General features: G+C 33.7%; 1 protein-coding gene across 2 annotated transcripts; it reads right to left on the reverse strand.

The window, feature by feature from the left end:
- Positions 1–852: 852 nt before the first annotated feature.
- On the reverse strand, positions 853–16,242 carry LOC144971337 (DNA damage-binding protein 2-like). Of its 2 annotated transcripts, none has more exons than XM_078912049.1 (10): positions 15,891–15,996; positions 14,343–15,024; positions 13,625–13,831; positions 13,057–13,202; positions 12,524–12,623; positions 10,067–10,241; positions 9,164–9,306; positions 7,255–7,416; positions 6,820–6,865; positions 853–5,375 (listed from the first exon to the last, which is right to left on the reverse strand). In XM_078912049.1, the coding sequence occupies exons 2-10, from the start codon at positions 15,006–15,008 to the stop codon at positions 5,209–5,211; spliced, it is 1,812 nt and encodes a 603-aa protein (XP_078768175.1). In that variant the 5' UTR covers positions 15,009–15,024; positions 15,891–15,996; the 3' UTR covers positions 853–5,208. The 2 variants fall into 2 exon arrangements, with proteins under 2 accessions (XP_078768175.1, XP_078768176.1); XM_078912050.1 differs by lacking the exon at positions 15,891–15,996 and adding an exon at positions 16,169–16,242 and having other exon boundaries at positions 3,784–5,375.
- Between the last annotated feature and the right edge of the window lie 74 nt (positions 16,243–16,316).

Consider the following 16,316-nt stretch of genomic DNA (forward strand, 5'->3'; position numbering starts at 1 on the left):
CTGCGGGCCATTGATTTTGTTGCCTTCAAGAACCAGATCAAAGAGGACCATACTGTATGAAAAACAATTAAAGATGAGGTGTCCAAAACAGAAAAAGAAAGAAAATGCTGCCATAATATTTTTTTATCCTTTATATTATTTACAATTATTAGAGACAAAACAGGTTTTTCTGAATGGAATATTTGCTAACTGTAAAAGTACAAAATAATATTACTTTAAAACTTCACTGAATCTTACACAAGGGAAAGGAAAAGTATCATAAGTTTCCATCGCGGAGTCTGGAGTTTAGGTCATTTTAAATTTACAAGGGTGACAAATGTCCAGGGTCGATCAATTCAAGTGAAACCTAGTGCACACACTGTTCAAATGTCAAACAAACTTAAAATGATCAATCCATGCATATGACTTAAGAAATGTTATTACATTATTAAATAAAACAAACAAAAAAAATATAAAAAATCGTCCCTCACCTCCATCAATTTTTATGAGATTTTTAGAGCTGGAACAAAAAAATTCATAAGACAGTGAATTCTCTACCGATTCGCTCTATTCAAATAGCAGACGACAAAAACATTGTTTAGGCAACAGGTGACCCGGATGTGAGGGTCATAGTGGTTTTGAGAAAGACGAAAAATGGCGGAAAACAAGAGCTCCGCATCTGCTTTCATTTTGATTCGATGACAGTGTCCATAGTAATGGTCAACTTCCGGATTATTTCCCGCTTCAATTATCGTTGCACAACCTTTCACCTTCTGTGAATGAGAGTTTCAAAATAGTGAGACTACCTAATATATATATATATATATATATATATATATATATATATATATATATATATATATATATATATATATATAAATTGTAAAACTAGAGTGTATAAAATAAAACAATGCCATATCATATTCAGATCATGTCCATTTTTCATACTGTATAGACCAACCGTATAAATCAACATATGAAAAAAAAATCTTGGCACTACAACATGTCTTGTGCTGTAATGACTGCTAAGTATGGTATCACAAGAGGCAATAGAAAAAATAAAGTTGATGTCATTCAACTTTTAGTTGATTTTAGACAACTATATAGGCAATTAGTTACCATCAAATACACTCTTACAGATTATCAGTCATTAAGGTTACAAATACATATGTGTATTGTTTATAATTGTTTTGGCAGGCAGAACTGGGGAGTATTTTACTTTACAAGAATTATCCATAAACTTAACCCTCTAGTGCCCACTAGGACAAATTTGTCCTATGGTCTATTTGGGTCCAAAGGGGAGGCAAAATTTACAAAACTAACACAATACTTATTTTAAGAGTTATCTCCATTGACCAACCTCACTCTTCAACCCAGAGGGCAAACATTTTAACAATAACATTGTACTTCCACTTCCGGTTGAATGTGGTCCATCCAAGAAATTTAGAAACAGAGAATACATCTTGAAAATATCAACCTACATCTCAGCTCGGGTAAGTTATTTTCATATGTTGCATGGTTTAAATAAGAAATAAAGAGCCACTCTTAACATATGTAATGAGTATTAAATGATAATTTTAAGTTAAATTAATTTTGTGAGCGTCAAAATTTTACTATGACAAATTTGTCCAACTGGGAACATGAGCTGGACAAATTTGTCCAACTGGGCATTTGGGGTGACATAGTTTAAAAATGACTATGAATGTAAGCATTATGTGATTGGATTTACTAAGAAAGAAAATGTATATGTGGTGTATATTTACCATTATTTAAATGAATTCATAGTTTATATAATTGTGCTTAATAGATTATTTCTTTTCTTGCTTCAACAGCCATGGAAAGTGATGATGAAATTGACAATTTGTTGGATAAAGCCGACCCAAATGAAAGTGATTTCTTCGATTCGGGAGACGAATATGTTCCATCTGATGACTCATCAAGTAGCAATTCAGAATATTTTGATATGGATTTACCATCAACTAGCAAAAAACACAAATCAATGAAGAAAGTTCGCTCAAAAAAGGGAAATGACAACTCTCCTCCAACCAACAAGCGAAATCCAACCGATTCCTTTCAGTTCGATCACAATTTCATTTTTGATGATGATGAAGATGATGACTTACCACTGGCTAGACTTCAGGAACAAATCCGTGCAGCGCAATATGATGATGAGGCAATACTTACAGCAATGCTCGACTCACCAATGTGGATACGAATGCCATATTCTCCTCCACTTGATACAATTTTTACTGGTGAAGTTGAAATCACACCAACAGAACTGAAGAGTCCTTACACATTTTTTAAGGAATTGATTTCTGACATAAATGATACAGAATATGACAATACAAAGTAATATGTACGCATTGTCACGGAACGGTGTTCAACTCAAAACAACAGAAAAAGAAATGGAGCAATTCATTGGAATGTACTTTCGTATGGGGCTAATGAAAGCATACAGTGTACGCGCATACTGGGCTACACGTTCACGATATGGTCTTGTTGCCGATGTGATGGTGAGAAATAGATACGAGTCTTTATGTAGACACGTGCATTTCATTGAAAATGAAAAACTGGATAATAATGATAAACTGTGGAAGATTCGTCCGTGGATCAGTGACTTGAGGGAGAATTTGAAAAAAATAATACCGGCTGAACACCAATCGGTAGATGAAATCATGGTTGCCTTCAAAGGCAAAAGTGTTGTCAAACAGTACATAAGAAATAAACCACACAAATGGGGATAAAGTTATGGGCCAGAGCAGGAAGTGAAGGTATACTGCATGACTTTGATATTTACCAAGGGGCAAAGTGTAGAAACCAAAACGATTCTGTATCAAAAGTTGGATTATCGGGAGAAGTGGTGTTAGATATGGCAAAACATTTACCGGACGGGAAAAATTTCAAACTTTTTGCGGATAATTTATTCTCAAGTCTTGAATTGGTGAAATTGTTGAAAGAGAGAAACATTTGGTATGTTGGAACGGTACGGCAAAACAGACTGAAAGGGTGTGAACTCAAGCCAGAAAAAACAATGAAAAAGGGACCAAGGGGTGACATGGATTGTCTGTTTGAGTGCGATTCGAATGTAGTAGCAGTCCGATGGTTTGATAATAGAAAGGTTGATGTGATTTCATCCTACATTGGAGTGGAACCTGTCGGTGAGGTACAACGTTATGACAAGAAACAGAAGGAGATTGTTGGTGTTCCATGTCCAGCTGCCATATCTACCTACAACAAGTACATGGGAGGGGTAGATTTACTGGACTCTCTAACTTCGTTGTATAAGGCACAGATAAAGACAAGGCGATGGTATATATACATATTCTACCATACATTGAATATGGCAGTCGTCACGAGTTGGTTGTGCTACAGACGCCATTGCACAGTGTTGAATACTAAACCTATGAAACTCAGTCATTTCATAGAGGATGTAGCTGATGCACTTGTTCATGTTCAAAAAATCCCCGGAAGACCTGCTATTCGTATACAATGTGCTCCTTCAAATCCTAACAAAAGGCAATTTGAAACAAATCCAATCGCTGACATTAGATATGACAAGGTCGATCATTGGCCATTATATGAAGACAGAAAATTATGCAAACTTAAAGGATGTAGTCAAAAGTCATATGTGTTGTGTAAAAAATGCAGGGTTCATCTGTGCTTCAATAAAGACAGGAATTGTTTTCACCTTTATCATAACAAATGACAAGTTAGAGTGCCTTAACTGCCCAGAGGGACAAATTTGACCTCCCCACAATCCTGATAGGACAGATTTGTCCAATTTTATTTCAGCATCTTCATATATTTTTTTTTCTTAATTGATTAAAGTTACTGTTATTGCATCCCATAATGTGCCTTTGTTCAAAGTTTTGAATTTTTAAACCACCGGGTTCTATGTCTGGGCACTAGAGGTTAAGTACTTTTTTTGTTCTTTAAAAGGGTGAAAAAAATAATATTTTCAAATGGAAAAAAGGGCATAAGGTTGAATGGGAGGATCCACTAGAATTTTGGAATATTTGAGGTAAAATGGTGCATTATGATCACCTTGAAGTTTATAAACAATACTACATGAACTTAATGAGCTGTTCTTTTAGCTTATTAGAAAAACGGCCTGTTTTTAATTGAGATTCAAGCCCATTGCCCTCTTATCCAAATAAGTAACAAACCTATATACATCAACAGTTCGTCCAAATTAATCTAAATAAAAAAAAAACAACAAAACAAAGCAAAATATATAAAACAGTCCAAGCATTAGTTTCTTGTTACTATAGTCATAAAAAAATCTGGACATTTGTTAAAGGTGAAAGTACACAAAAAAATCAATCTCAGGTAAAGTGGATTAGTAAGACATTTATACAGGGAGGGGAAGGGTATAATTGCAAATTATGATAAGAGATGTGAAATTTTGAAAAATGGCTTCTAATTCAGCACTTTTACATTCATATTAATTGAAATTGAACACAGTAATGAGACTGGGGGAGGGGAAGAGATGGAGAGATGTGAAATTGTGAAAAATGGCTTCCAATTCAGCACTTTTACATTCATATTAATTGAAATTGAACACATTTGGTGGAATAAAAAAATATAATGATGACAATAATCAACTGGGATGTATTGATATCTCAACAGATATAATTCTTTGATAAATATTTTCATAGTAAACATCAAACACAATTAGACCACTACCATCCAGGTTCGAAAAAAGTGAAAATACTGCTTTCTTTGTATCAATAGCGGAAAATATTCAGTATCCAAAAAATCTGCGGGTTTTGTTTTCATTTTTGAAGACTTCATAAGATATCTAATTACTCATAGGCTTCTAAGCAAATATAATTCCAAGAAACACGAGCAAAGGCTTAGGAAAGATTAGTAAAATGCAACTGGCTAAAAAAAAATATTACAGTTACCTTTTATTGACCTGATAGTAATGTAAAACAAATTGCGTTTATCGTAGCTCTAGATTTTGAAAAACAGGGAGTGGTGACTCAGTCGCTTTCAAACAAATGCTCAGACACATATTTCTTAAAACGTGTATTGATTAGTATTGATTACATTGGCAGAACATGAAAAGTCTTTTCTCTAAGAAATTGGATTTATTTTAGGTTAAAAAAAAAATACTACCGCCTTCCATGAAGTATTATTTATTACTCTGTAGTTTTTTGTTGTTTTTTTAAAAAGGGCTGTCAAATGGGAGCAATATTCCCAATTTTATCTACTTTTCATTTTTTTTTAATGCAAAACTTCCTTGTCTAATTTCTTCCCTTTCTGTGACACGTCACTGCTGGATCTCCTTGGAGTCACATTCCCACTTGCCATTTTGCTGTAGTTTTGAGGGACTTTGACTTCGTTTGCAGAGTGAGCCCTGTTTTCACTGTTCCACAAGTTTAAGTTGTATCCTAAAAATGGAGAAAATGCATGAATATTATAAAAATATGATCTATAATGAGAAAGTGGAATATAAAATTTGTATACTATCCTTGCCAATAATTCAACACCTAAAAGTTCATGCTAAAATTTAGACATAGTGCTGTATTCCCAATACTTGATTCATTAAGTGAGACATTCACTGTACATGCTTACGTTTTATAAAATCATGATTTATAGATGAGAAAACAAGAAGTACAGCCAACAGAAGAAAGAATTAATAAATCTATTGCGAGACTTTCCTTCCAAAATCTGGATTTTATTAGTATGTGCATAGGACAAAACTGTAATCTAAATTCAGAAAAAAACAAAAAAACAGTTTAAGTCAAGCTGCCATTGAGTCAATTTCGATCTTGTATCAAATCTGAACATTGCATTTATTGCTATTTATTCTTGTAGTGTTTTTGGAGAAAGTATTTGTTTTCAAGATCTTCATGTTTTCATCTAAATCTAAAGCCTTTGAATTATATTTGTAGATTTACCATTTCAAGCATCTGTCAGCTGAACGGTAGTCTACATTCCAATATTGTTTAAACTAATAAATGCTACTATTTGTTCAGTCCAATGGAACTTGCTTCAGATGTGTACTAGCAAAAAGTAATAAGAAATAAAAATACAGGGTGTTTCAAAATTGAACTGGACGAACACCATGCTAATGGCACCTCAGGGTTTCTTAATTAATTTGTGCCTTAGCAATGGATTGCACAGCGGGCAACTATTCAAAGACACCCTTACACACGATACCATCGTCACGACCCAAAACAGCAGTATGTTTGGAATAATATATAATATAATCTAGATTTACAGCTTTTTCTGTTCCTTGATTTAATTTGCTAGTCAAAAAAGATATTCCTGGGAAATGCAAGGGTTATTCACAGACACATAAACAGTCCAATTTAATTTTTCTTTAGTTGTTTCTCAGATTGCCAAATCGGAACACGATTTTATCAAGACAGTTGGCCGCAATACGACTGGTAGGAAAAGTGCTCAATACCTCGCTCTCTGCTCTTGGCCAGCCAGATTCCTAGAACTTACGAAGTGTGACTATTTTTTATAGGGGTATGTATAAGACAGATTTTTTATTCTAGCAAATATCAAATATCAATGACATGCTGAAAGACAGAAGAATAACAGCTGAGATCAACACTACCAAACACGACATCCTGTGGCCTGTTTGGAAGGAATTCATATATTGAGTAGTAAATTAAAACTATATAGTCTATATATCATTCTGCATGTAATTGATAACCAGTATAACCAATCCTACACGTTTAGGTGATGCATTTCAGAATTTAAAAACATATGCAAATATGGATACAACATAGAGATTAGTGAATCCTCACTGGATAAATACCTAATGGGAAACAATAAACAGCGCTATTAAGGGCTTATTTCAACAACATTTATTCTTCTTACCCATGGAACAGGCAAGCTTGGTTCCTTCATTGTTCATCTTGACTAACTGAAACACAAAAAAAAAATGGTGAACAAAATGGGGACAATTCAATTTTCAATACAAATGGCAAACCGAATTAAAGCAGTCTTTTGCTACAATCTTTTCAGGACTTAAAGTTGTTTTCCAAAGATTGATATCCATGCTATTTTAAATATTATTGATATATGTATTATATCCCAATATTACATCTTAATACCCCTTATTCCTTCTTTATGATTTAAACATGGCCGTATGAACATCAATGAATGTTACTTTAAAATTTTGATTTAGCTTCCAGCGAGTTAAAAACTCACACTCACACACCCACACAGAGAGAGAGAGAGAGAGAGAGAGAGAGAGAGAGAGAGAGAGAGAGAGAGAGAGAGAGAGAGAGAGAATATGAGTCTTTTACATACGGATATAAGTCCATTATATGTTGGGTCAAACATTTCTCCAAGCCTTTCTCCTTTGGATGCATCAAACATATCAATGCATCTTAACATGCGGTACTCTGGCATTATTGTAGGATTAGGGTACCTGCCACAAAATACGATGTCTTTGTGGGGATGCCAGTAAGCCTGGAAATGATTTAAAGATAATCAGTGGTACTGATAATAATAATAACAACAACAACAACAACAACAACAACAACAACAACAACAACAACAACAACAACAACAACAACAACAACAACAACAACAACAACAACAACAACAATAATAATAATAATAATAATAATAATAATAATAATAATAATCATCATCATCATTATTATTTTCACACTATTTTGCAATAATTTGAAGTACAACTAAAATTCAATCCATTGACAAGAGCCAGAGCGGTGGAACCGATGTATACCTTATGTTATTGGTCATAAATAAGATATTGACCACTTTTAGTATTTAACTTTCTCATGAGGGTTTAAAGACAGGTGACAGTCTCACAAAAAATGCACAATTGATTATTTTCAGTTCGCTGTTACGAACAAATGACTGAACTTTCTTGTGTTCTAGTTCTCTACATCAAACAGGAAAAAATTTCAACTCTTTGACGATTATATTTTCATTATATTTTATGGGGCAGTGTGGCTCAGTGGTATCCAAAAGGTACCGAGTTTGATCACCCGCTGCGGCTCTGTGTGGCCTTGAGCAAGCCAGCTCGCCCTAGCTCACTTTGCGGCACTGCACTGCAGCTGACACCTGGGTTATTCCAGTCTTCTCTTGGAATAGACCCTAAAGACAAATTTCCCCAAGGGGATGAGTAAAGGGAATTATATTATATATATATATATATATATATATATATATATATATATATATATATATATATATATATATATATATTATATATTTCTAGCTGTAGTTCACATAGTCTTGAAACTTATTGACCACGATAATAAATCATGATCACAAAAGCCCCCTCTTAACAGCTTATCATATCAATAAATAAAACCAAACAAATATACATTTCACAAATACATCATTAGTGTCACACTGGAATTGTGCTGGAATACAACCTGACATTAGGCAGTCAATAAAAAAAATAAAATTGAGCTTTACATAGCGCAATATCCACTAAATGTCTTCAAAGTGCTTTACAAAGGGTCCCTAACCAACAGCAACACTTAACATATAGGATGAGACATGATGCGATATTACAATTTTCTCCGACAAAGACAATGCTGTTAATGGCCAGGAACTCATTTTACACCTGAGTACGGTGAGAGAATGTGAGTAAAGAGCTTTTTCCAAAGATTCAATTATATGCCACACATATAGGGATTTGAATCTTGGACCTTCCAGTCTGAAGGTGAGTGTCATAACACTAGACCACATAGTCGCACAATAAAGCCACCTTTCAACAACTCCTCCCCCCTCCATAATTGGAAATGCTATTTACTCATGTAATACTTCACAGCTTCTCCCAGAATCTCAATAGAACATATTGGGCTCTATGGCACAGTGGTGTGGTCTTTGCTTCTTACCCATAAGATACTGAGTTCGACTTCCAACCTCCAATGTGGTAAGTCGTCTAAACCTAACTCACTTTGTGGTGCTGCGCTGTGGCCGACAACTGATTTATTCCAGTCCTCCACTGAAATAGACCCATTTTCCTTTTGGGATGAATAAAGGTTCCATCATCATTATTCATTTTGATCATTAACCAAGGTCCCATTTAGACCTAGTTGAAAGCATGTCAATACCAAAAAGGAAATTTCTCATCTTTTTCCCTCTCTGAGCTAAGGATGATTCACACATCACTATGATAAAATACTCTAAGATAAATTCAGCAAGAAGTTTTATTTACATCATCAATATTTTTTACCTTAATAGGCGTGATATGTTGAAAGAATCTATGTGGATGCAAAATGGTCTTTTCCAGATTCCAAGACGGATATGAGTAGATTCGAATTTCATCATTTTGATCAGTGGTAAGAAGACGACATCCATCAGTCAGACTAAAATATGCTGGAAATAAAAAGTGACAATCATTCGAATCAATGTGATTTCCATTATCCAATCTTTTCCAAATCGATTTTAAAAATTGGAATCATTTTAAATTAACATTGCAACACCATTCATAGGTTTCAATTCTTCAGGCTTGCAAGACCAAAAAGCAATGTCAGACCTCAGAATTTGCATGCACGGCCTGTACATATGTGATCCGATGTCTCGATCTGGTATTTTGTTGAGGTGAGTCTGAAGTCAAAAGTTGAGTTTAAAGCCAAAATTATGAAATTTGAATTAATTTGGTATGACTTATCGAAGTTTCTTAAACTGAGAATGACTCAAATTTTCCTTTTTTTTTCTTGTTTTTAAAAAATTCAACTTTCCAGCTTTTTATTCATTCCGACACAATACCATATTGAATGGTGGGTCACAAATGGTTGATGGCCCTTTTAGTGCAGTTGGTGGAGCACTTGACTAACAGGCTAAAGGACCAATTTCAATTTAAAATTTGACCAGCAGTGATATGTTAACTGAGATTGTTATGTCTGCTGCAATAGATTGTTCTAGACAAAAAAAAAAGGAGGCAAGCAATCGTTCATGTCTGTTTATGCTGCAGAAAACTAAGTAAATTCCAATTTCACAGGTATTCATGTGTCCTTTGATCTTTTTTAGAAGAAAAATGCATCAACATAAAAATATCGAATGACACTCTTTAAGTGACATTCAAATAAGGAAAATTATTTTGGGGAGGCTTTAAAATCTGACTTGATAAATTTACCTGAGTTCAAACCGTGTTTGTGATTCAGACTTTCAAGTGGCATCTTTTCTACAACTTTCCTCAGGTCCCATAATTTCACAGTATGGTCTAAAGAAGCTGTGCAAAATAGATATGGATCTCTGGGAGAGAACTCAAGGTGGCTGATCTTTTGACGATGGAGTTTCTTGTCCCAAATCTTGAATAAGATAAAAATAAAATTAGTCATAAATAAAATCAAAATAGCTCTTGCACAGACAATTGACATCTAACACATAGGTGCCAGCGGGCGGTTCATTAACTCTTTTTTACTTACCAGAATTAAAAAACCCATTTGAATGGAATTTCCAGAGGAGAGTGACTTGGGGATCATAGTGATTATAGGAAAGAAGGCTTACGAAGAGTTTTTTTTTTAAAAGACAAACTAACATATTAGGTATCAAACTGAAGGAAATTGAATGAACTTCCTTTCTGAAATTTAAAAAAAATTCATTCCCCACTGGTGTCCACCTCCCAAAGTCCAGGGCTCATTCCCCACTGTTCATATCCGGTGGTCACTCACCAGTGTTTACCAATCAGAGTCCGCACAATTTGATTTGTTGAAGTGAAGCAACATGAGGGCCACACTTCTTTATCCTCTGATCAGAAAATGAGCAATCTATTGCAGTACAGCAGTTGGAAACAGCATGGCGATTATTGAGCGCTTTTCAATAAAAACATGACTGTAAAAAAAATTGATGCGCAAAATTGTTTCACTTGTTTCAATGAATAAAATTGCATTCATATAAGGAAGTCTCCTACGAAGCGAATTAATCTGTTTTATTTTATATGCAATTTTCTGGATCCTTTATACAACATTCATCTTAATGACCTCTCTGAATTCCAGAATGATCTCCTGTCCTCTCCTACAGGTCGCTTGGGGATAAAGAGTTAAAAATCAATAATTCCTCAGTCATTGATGAAAATGTCTGAAACTTTATATACACTCCTATAGTTGCCCCACAGTAATGCCACAAGCTTCCAAAGCATTGCTTAAAAGTGTGAGTGAAAGGAAAAAAGTAAAGTAAAATTTGATTTCAAACTTGAAGTGAAAAAAATAAAAACAAAAACCTACCAATCTAAACATTGGGCAAAGATTCTGAACAACGACACAGATACATAGGAATGTTGAGTGTTTGCAGTTCTGTTTTGAATCAGAACAAGTCACTGAGCAATTCACTTTTTAAAAAATTCAAAACCGAAATATATTTTGTCAACACAAGAACATCAATGTGTGGCTATGTGGTCTAGTGGTATGTCACTCACTTTCGGATGAGCGGTCCTGGGTTCGAGCCTTGCTTGGCGCATAGTTGAGACCTTGGAAAAGGCTCTTTACACACATTCTATCACTGTACTCAGGTGTAAAATGAGTAAAAACGTTGTCTCTGTTCGAAAAAAAGAAAAGAAAAGTAATATCGCCCAACAAGCGTCATGTCCTGTCCTACATGTTAAGTGTTGCTGTTGGCCAGGGACTCTTGTAAAGCGCTTTAAGCATGTTTAGTGGATATTGCGCTCAATAAAAGCTCAATTTAAATTCATCTAAATTTAATGTTCCACTGAATCCACTATTTCCTTTCTTAAAAAAAAATAATTGTCATTTGCAGATCATTTTAAATAACTTTAGAACGAAAGATTTCATTGAATAATCATAATAGTAAAAATACCTTCAAGCGTTTTTATCATTATTGTAATTATATTATGTTCATTAGATTTCACAAATGTCGAATTAATAATATAATACTATATATATATATATATATATATAAAACAAAAACAAAATAAAAGAAAACAAAAACCAAAAAATAATGAACATATATATTATGCTTCCCTTTTAAATTTTGATATTTTCAGACCATATAAAATGCTTAATAATAATAACGTTTTTGATTCAGTATTTCAAAATGATCATGAAGACATTTTTATAACCAAACTGTGCCAAAACACAAAACATGGCCATAAATGCAATAAGATAAACCAAAATATCATCGATAAATCATAAATCAAATTTAACTTCTTTTTTGTTTTTGATATTGCTAAGACTAAGAACTCAAGATAGTCCGACACTGTTAAGCCATGGCATGTCTTCATTGAAATAGATAGCTCAATCTCTTGAACAACAGTTTAACCAGATTCCACTGTGGGAAGCCAAAAAAAAATATGCCACTTTGTCTTAGCCTTACTATATTGATAACTTCAAAATTTGTGTACAAACATCCGAGTTCTATTGACCAGGATATAAGATCCCCAATCATGTCTGATGAAGATACTAAATGACAGACAGTCATTTCTTTCATATTCATCAAAATAAAAAAAATAAAAAAAACACAAAAAAAAACCCCATTTTATTTACCTTTTTTAAAACCTGACCTTTTCTATAAGGCCACATCAACAAAATGTGGTGAAAGCGCTTTTTTATTTTGAAGAGACACGAATAAAGCTTACTAATTTTCCATCTTTGTCAAGAAGAGCAGCATTTCCTTTGTTTCTTCCAGCAGCGACAAAGAAATCAGTCGTATGAACATCGAGGGATGAATACCAAAAACTGAAATAAAAATGTGATTCCAACTGACAACATAATTTGTTTTCACTGTTATATAATCTGAAAATTTGACAAGATTAATTTTGTATTTGTTTGACAATAATAATCAAGACCGTCAAGAAATAAATATGTCTCAAATTGAGGTACTAGATTCCAATCTGATCAAACAATATCATTCACAATTAGCTAATTTCTTTGAATTGTTTAGAATAAACAAATCTGTAGCTTAATCTACTCATTTAATAATCTATTCAAAGTTGTTTTTTTGTAGTTTTAGAAACTACCTTATCTCACCCCACCCACCTAACAAGAATTTAATTAAAATTTCATAATTTTGATTAAATAAACTCAGTTCTCAGTATTTGATACCAAAAAAAATCCCAAAACAAACACATAGCAATTTATCTCAATTACACATCGCGAGTAAAAGACTTACTCCCAACTCATTGTGTCCAACAGAATATCGTTATTGCGTCCCTCAATATCAACCAATGACACTTTTCCACACAAAGAGGATGTGTAAACAAGGTTGTCCAGGGTGGGATGAAATTTCATACTCGAAATGTTTCCTCCAGGGCCGATCTGTGGAAAGATTCAACAGGTAATAGTGGAAATAATTTCAAAGCAAATTAAATAAATATCATGATAATGGCTTGCATATTCAACAAAGTCATAATTTGCCAGAGAAAATATGCTAAAACAACCTTCTCTTAAAGGGAATAGCACCTTTTGATTGAGATCCATTATTTTGATACTAATTGTCCAATAGACAAGTATAATCTCTTTAAACCTTTCTCTTTCTGAAATAAAGCAATCCCCTGGATGACAGTAAAGAGGCAATATGCATGATTGTGCTGTCAAAAAGAAGGCATGGGAAACTTTTACACCCAAATTAATACCATGATACAATTAAGTCATGAAACTCAATTATTCGATAGAATTTTGAAAACAAAATTCATAAGTATAATTCTCTATCAACACAATTAAAGTACATTAAACATTACCCCATAGAATTTCTGGACTTCTTCCAACATTGAATGATCCTCATGTTTTATTTTGTAGAAAATCATGTCACCATGTTTTGATCCAACTCCCAGAAAATTTCTCATTCGGGGATGCCACTCAATTGACGTAATTCGACATTGAAATGGTTTGTCATTGGTTGTTACTTCAAACTCTGAGAGCTGATTGGCTGTGATCCGGGAAACAGACTGAAGTGTTTAAAAGAATATAGTATAATAATAAGTAAAAAGAAAAACTGTGACAATAATAATAGGATTATGTTTTATGAGCAGTAATAATTCCTTGCTTAACCCTATTTCACCCCATGGGTGGTTTTACACCCAGCCCTATGTTTTTCACAAATATCTTTTTTATTTTTTGAGCTAGAAAGTTGAAATTTTATGTAATCACCAATTGTAATATGAGAATTAAGACCACAAAATGTCATTTATATCAGTATAATATATTTTAATGTGTTTATCATTGAACTCACACTCTCATTGAAAACACCCCATGGATATGAATAGGAATATGGAAACTGGGATAGGAATAGGTTAATTAGAACTGATGCACTGACACGACAGAAAAACGATAAGCACCAGGGCACAAGGAAATTAAATCAAAGTATATTGTTTACAAATTAAAATCAAATCATAATAAAAGAGAAAAAAACAAACTGCAATAGTAATTTTATTAAAGAATATGGAATAGCAATCTTACTTCAGAATTTTGATACAAGGATTTTCCAACCAATGAGTTGAGGTATTCATGGTAAATATTTCCACTTCTTGCTGGACTGACCGCTGCATGTTTTGATGGAAGGGTCTGAATCTTGGATCGCCCAATGGCCATTGTTACAGACTTGCAAGATAAGGATGTCATTGAAGAGGAGGAATAAGGTGATTCTGAATTGATTTTTGACTTTTGTGAAGATGTTAGAGATGACTGACATTGTCCAGATGTAACAGGTTTATAGTTACCAGATTCATTATTATCTGTTTCGGCATCACAATCATTTGATTTGGTTTCCTTGGTGTTTTGAATAGCAGTGTCTGCCACTCTCTTTGAAAGTTTTAAATTCTCTTTTTCCATACCAACATCATGACAAAGTCGCCTTTTCTTAGAATTCTTTGGTTTCTCCTGTTGACATTTTGCTTTCCTGTTACTTATACTAACACTAGTAGAGGTTAGTGTCTTAGTTTGTTTTGCATAGGAATGTAGCTCAGTATCAGTGGTCAAGAGGCTGGTTTTTTTTCCAGAACTTAAATTCTTAGAGACAGAAGGACTTTCGATCTGTTCATGTTGCTCTCTTTTGTCAATTTTCTCAACAGTGCCTTTACTTTGTTGTTCAGAAGACCGAGTAAGCCTTCTCTTACCCCCTGCCATCTTGAGGCCGTTTCACCTTGAAAAAAAAAAGTATGGTAAAATATGTTTACATAGATAAATAAATAACAAAATACAACAACAAAACAAGGACACCTCCCCCCCCCCCCCCCCCCCCCCAAACACCAAGAAAAAATGAATCAAGAGAATGGTTTGATCTAACAAAATTAAGTGGGGTCCCATTAGCTCAGTAGAGCACTCTTAAAAATGCAAGGGAAAAAGATCATTCCTCGATGAAGTTGAGATTTTTTCCCTTCCCATCGCAGTGATTGAGTAGCTGAGTCTCTAGATCTGGAATAGCGGAAAGATTGAGTATCAGTCTACAATCATTTTACTGCTCTCCAACGTCTTCTCTTGGATTATAGGTATAAGTCTTAACATTTCATTGGTGCCTATGGAATAATTGTGATTTAATCTACACAAAACTACAATCAAATATCCATATTCACTCTTTCTGCCGGCTTTTTCACTTGACAACAAAATTATCTCTGTTCTAAGTCTGTTCAATTAATTATCGTTTTTACACCCTTCAGCACAGAGTCCAAAAAATTGATTGCACTTTAATTAACAAATCACAATAACAACAACAACAACAACAACAATAATAATAATAATAATAATAATAATAATAATAACGCATACTTCTGGTAAAACTAAGTGCGCTTCTCACTCACAATTCCATTCAAGGACAACGAGCGCACAAAAATACAACACATGTCACATGCACGCACTTCGACTTCAGAAGTTGAGAACCATGAATGCAAAAGCATACACCTTTCGTACGCATAAAAAACAATAAGTTGAATAAAAGACAGAAAAAGTTGTGTTTTTTCTCTCGAATATTAGAATCAATAGGAACAAAGTTGAACATTTATGTTTATTCACCTGCAACAACTGTAGTGTGATAGAGTTTAAAGGGTCCCGCACTTTATGTATTTTTTTCACTTCTGCTAGAGTTTCATGGTTTCATAACACAAGAACGGAAGTGGTTAAATAACAATTAGATAGGTCCTTTTGTGGTCCTTTTTTACTCGTTGAAGTTGAAGTCAGTAATAATTGTAAATTTTTATAATAACCTGTTTTTTTTTTTGGAAGCTATGCTTATTTTAAAAGAAGTAAGATATGAGTAACAATTTAAAATTACATATCAAATATTATCATACCATAAAAATGTATGAATACATGGAGGACAAATCGGTGTGGAGTACTTTTTCATATTCACACCGGTAAACCGACGGTGTAAGGAGTGTAATGTTTGTCAACATTCCGAATTTTTTGCCAGATAAAATTATGAGAATCCGCATAAAAAAT

The sequence above is a fragment of the Berghia stephanieae genome, chromosome 4 (assembly GCF_034508935.2).
Source record: "Berghia stephanieae isolate SIO BIC M18660-M18661 chromosome 4, UCSD_Bste_1.3, whole genome shotgun sequence".
NCBI lineage: Eukaryota > Metazoa > Mollusca > Gastropoda > Nudibranchia > Aeolidiidae > Berghia > Berghia stephanieae.

Excerpts from the sequence above, each read along its gene's own strand:
- LOC144971337 (XM_078912049.1), bottom strand. The coding sequence starts at position 15,008 with ATGGCAGGGGGTAAGAGAAGGCTTACTCGGTCTTCTGAACAACAAAGT. Across the intron at positions 13,832-14,342 it reads CCTTGTATCAAAATTCTGAA|TCTGTTTCCCGGATCACAGC; the intron begins GTAAGATTGCTA and ends TAAACACTTCAG. Across the intron at positions 7,417-9,163 it reads AACATATCACGCCTATTAAG|GCTTACTGGCATCCCCACAA; the intron begins GTAAAAAATATT and ends AATCATTTCCAG.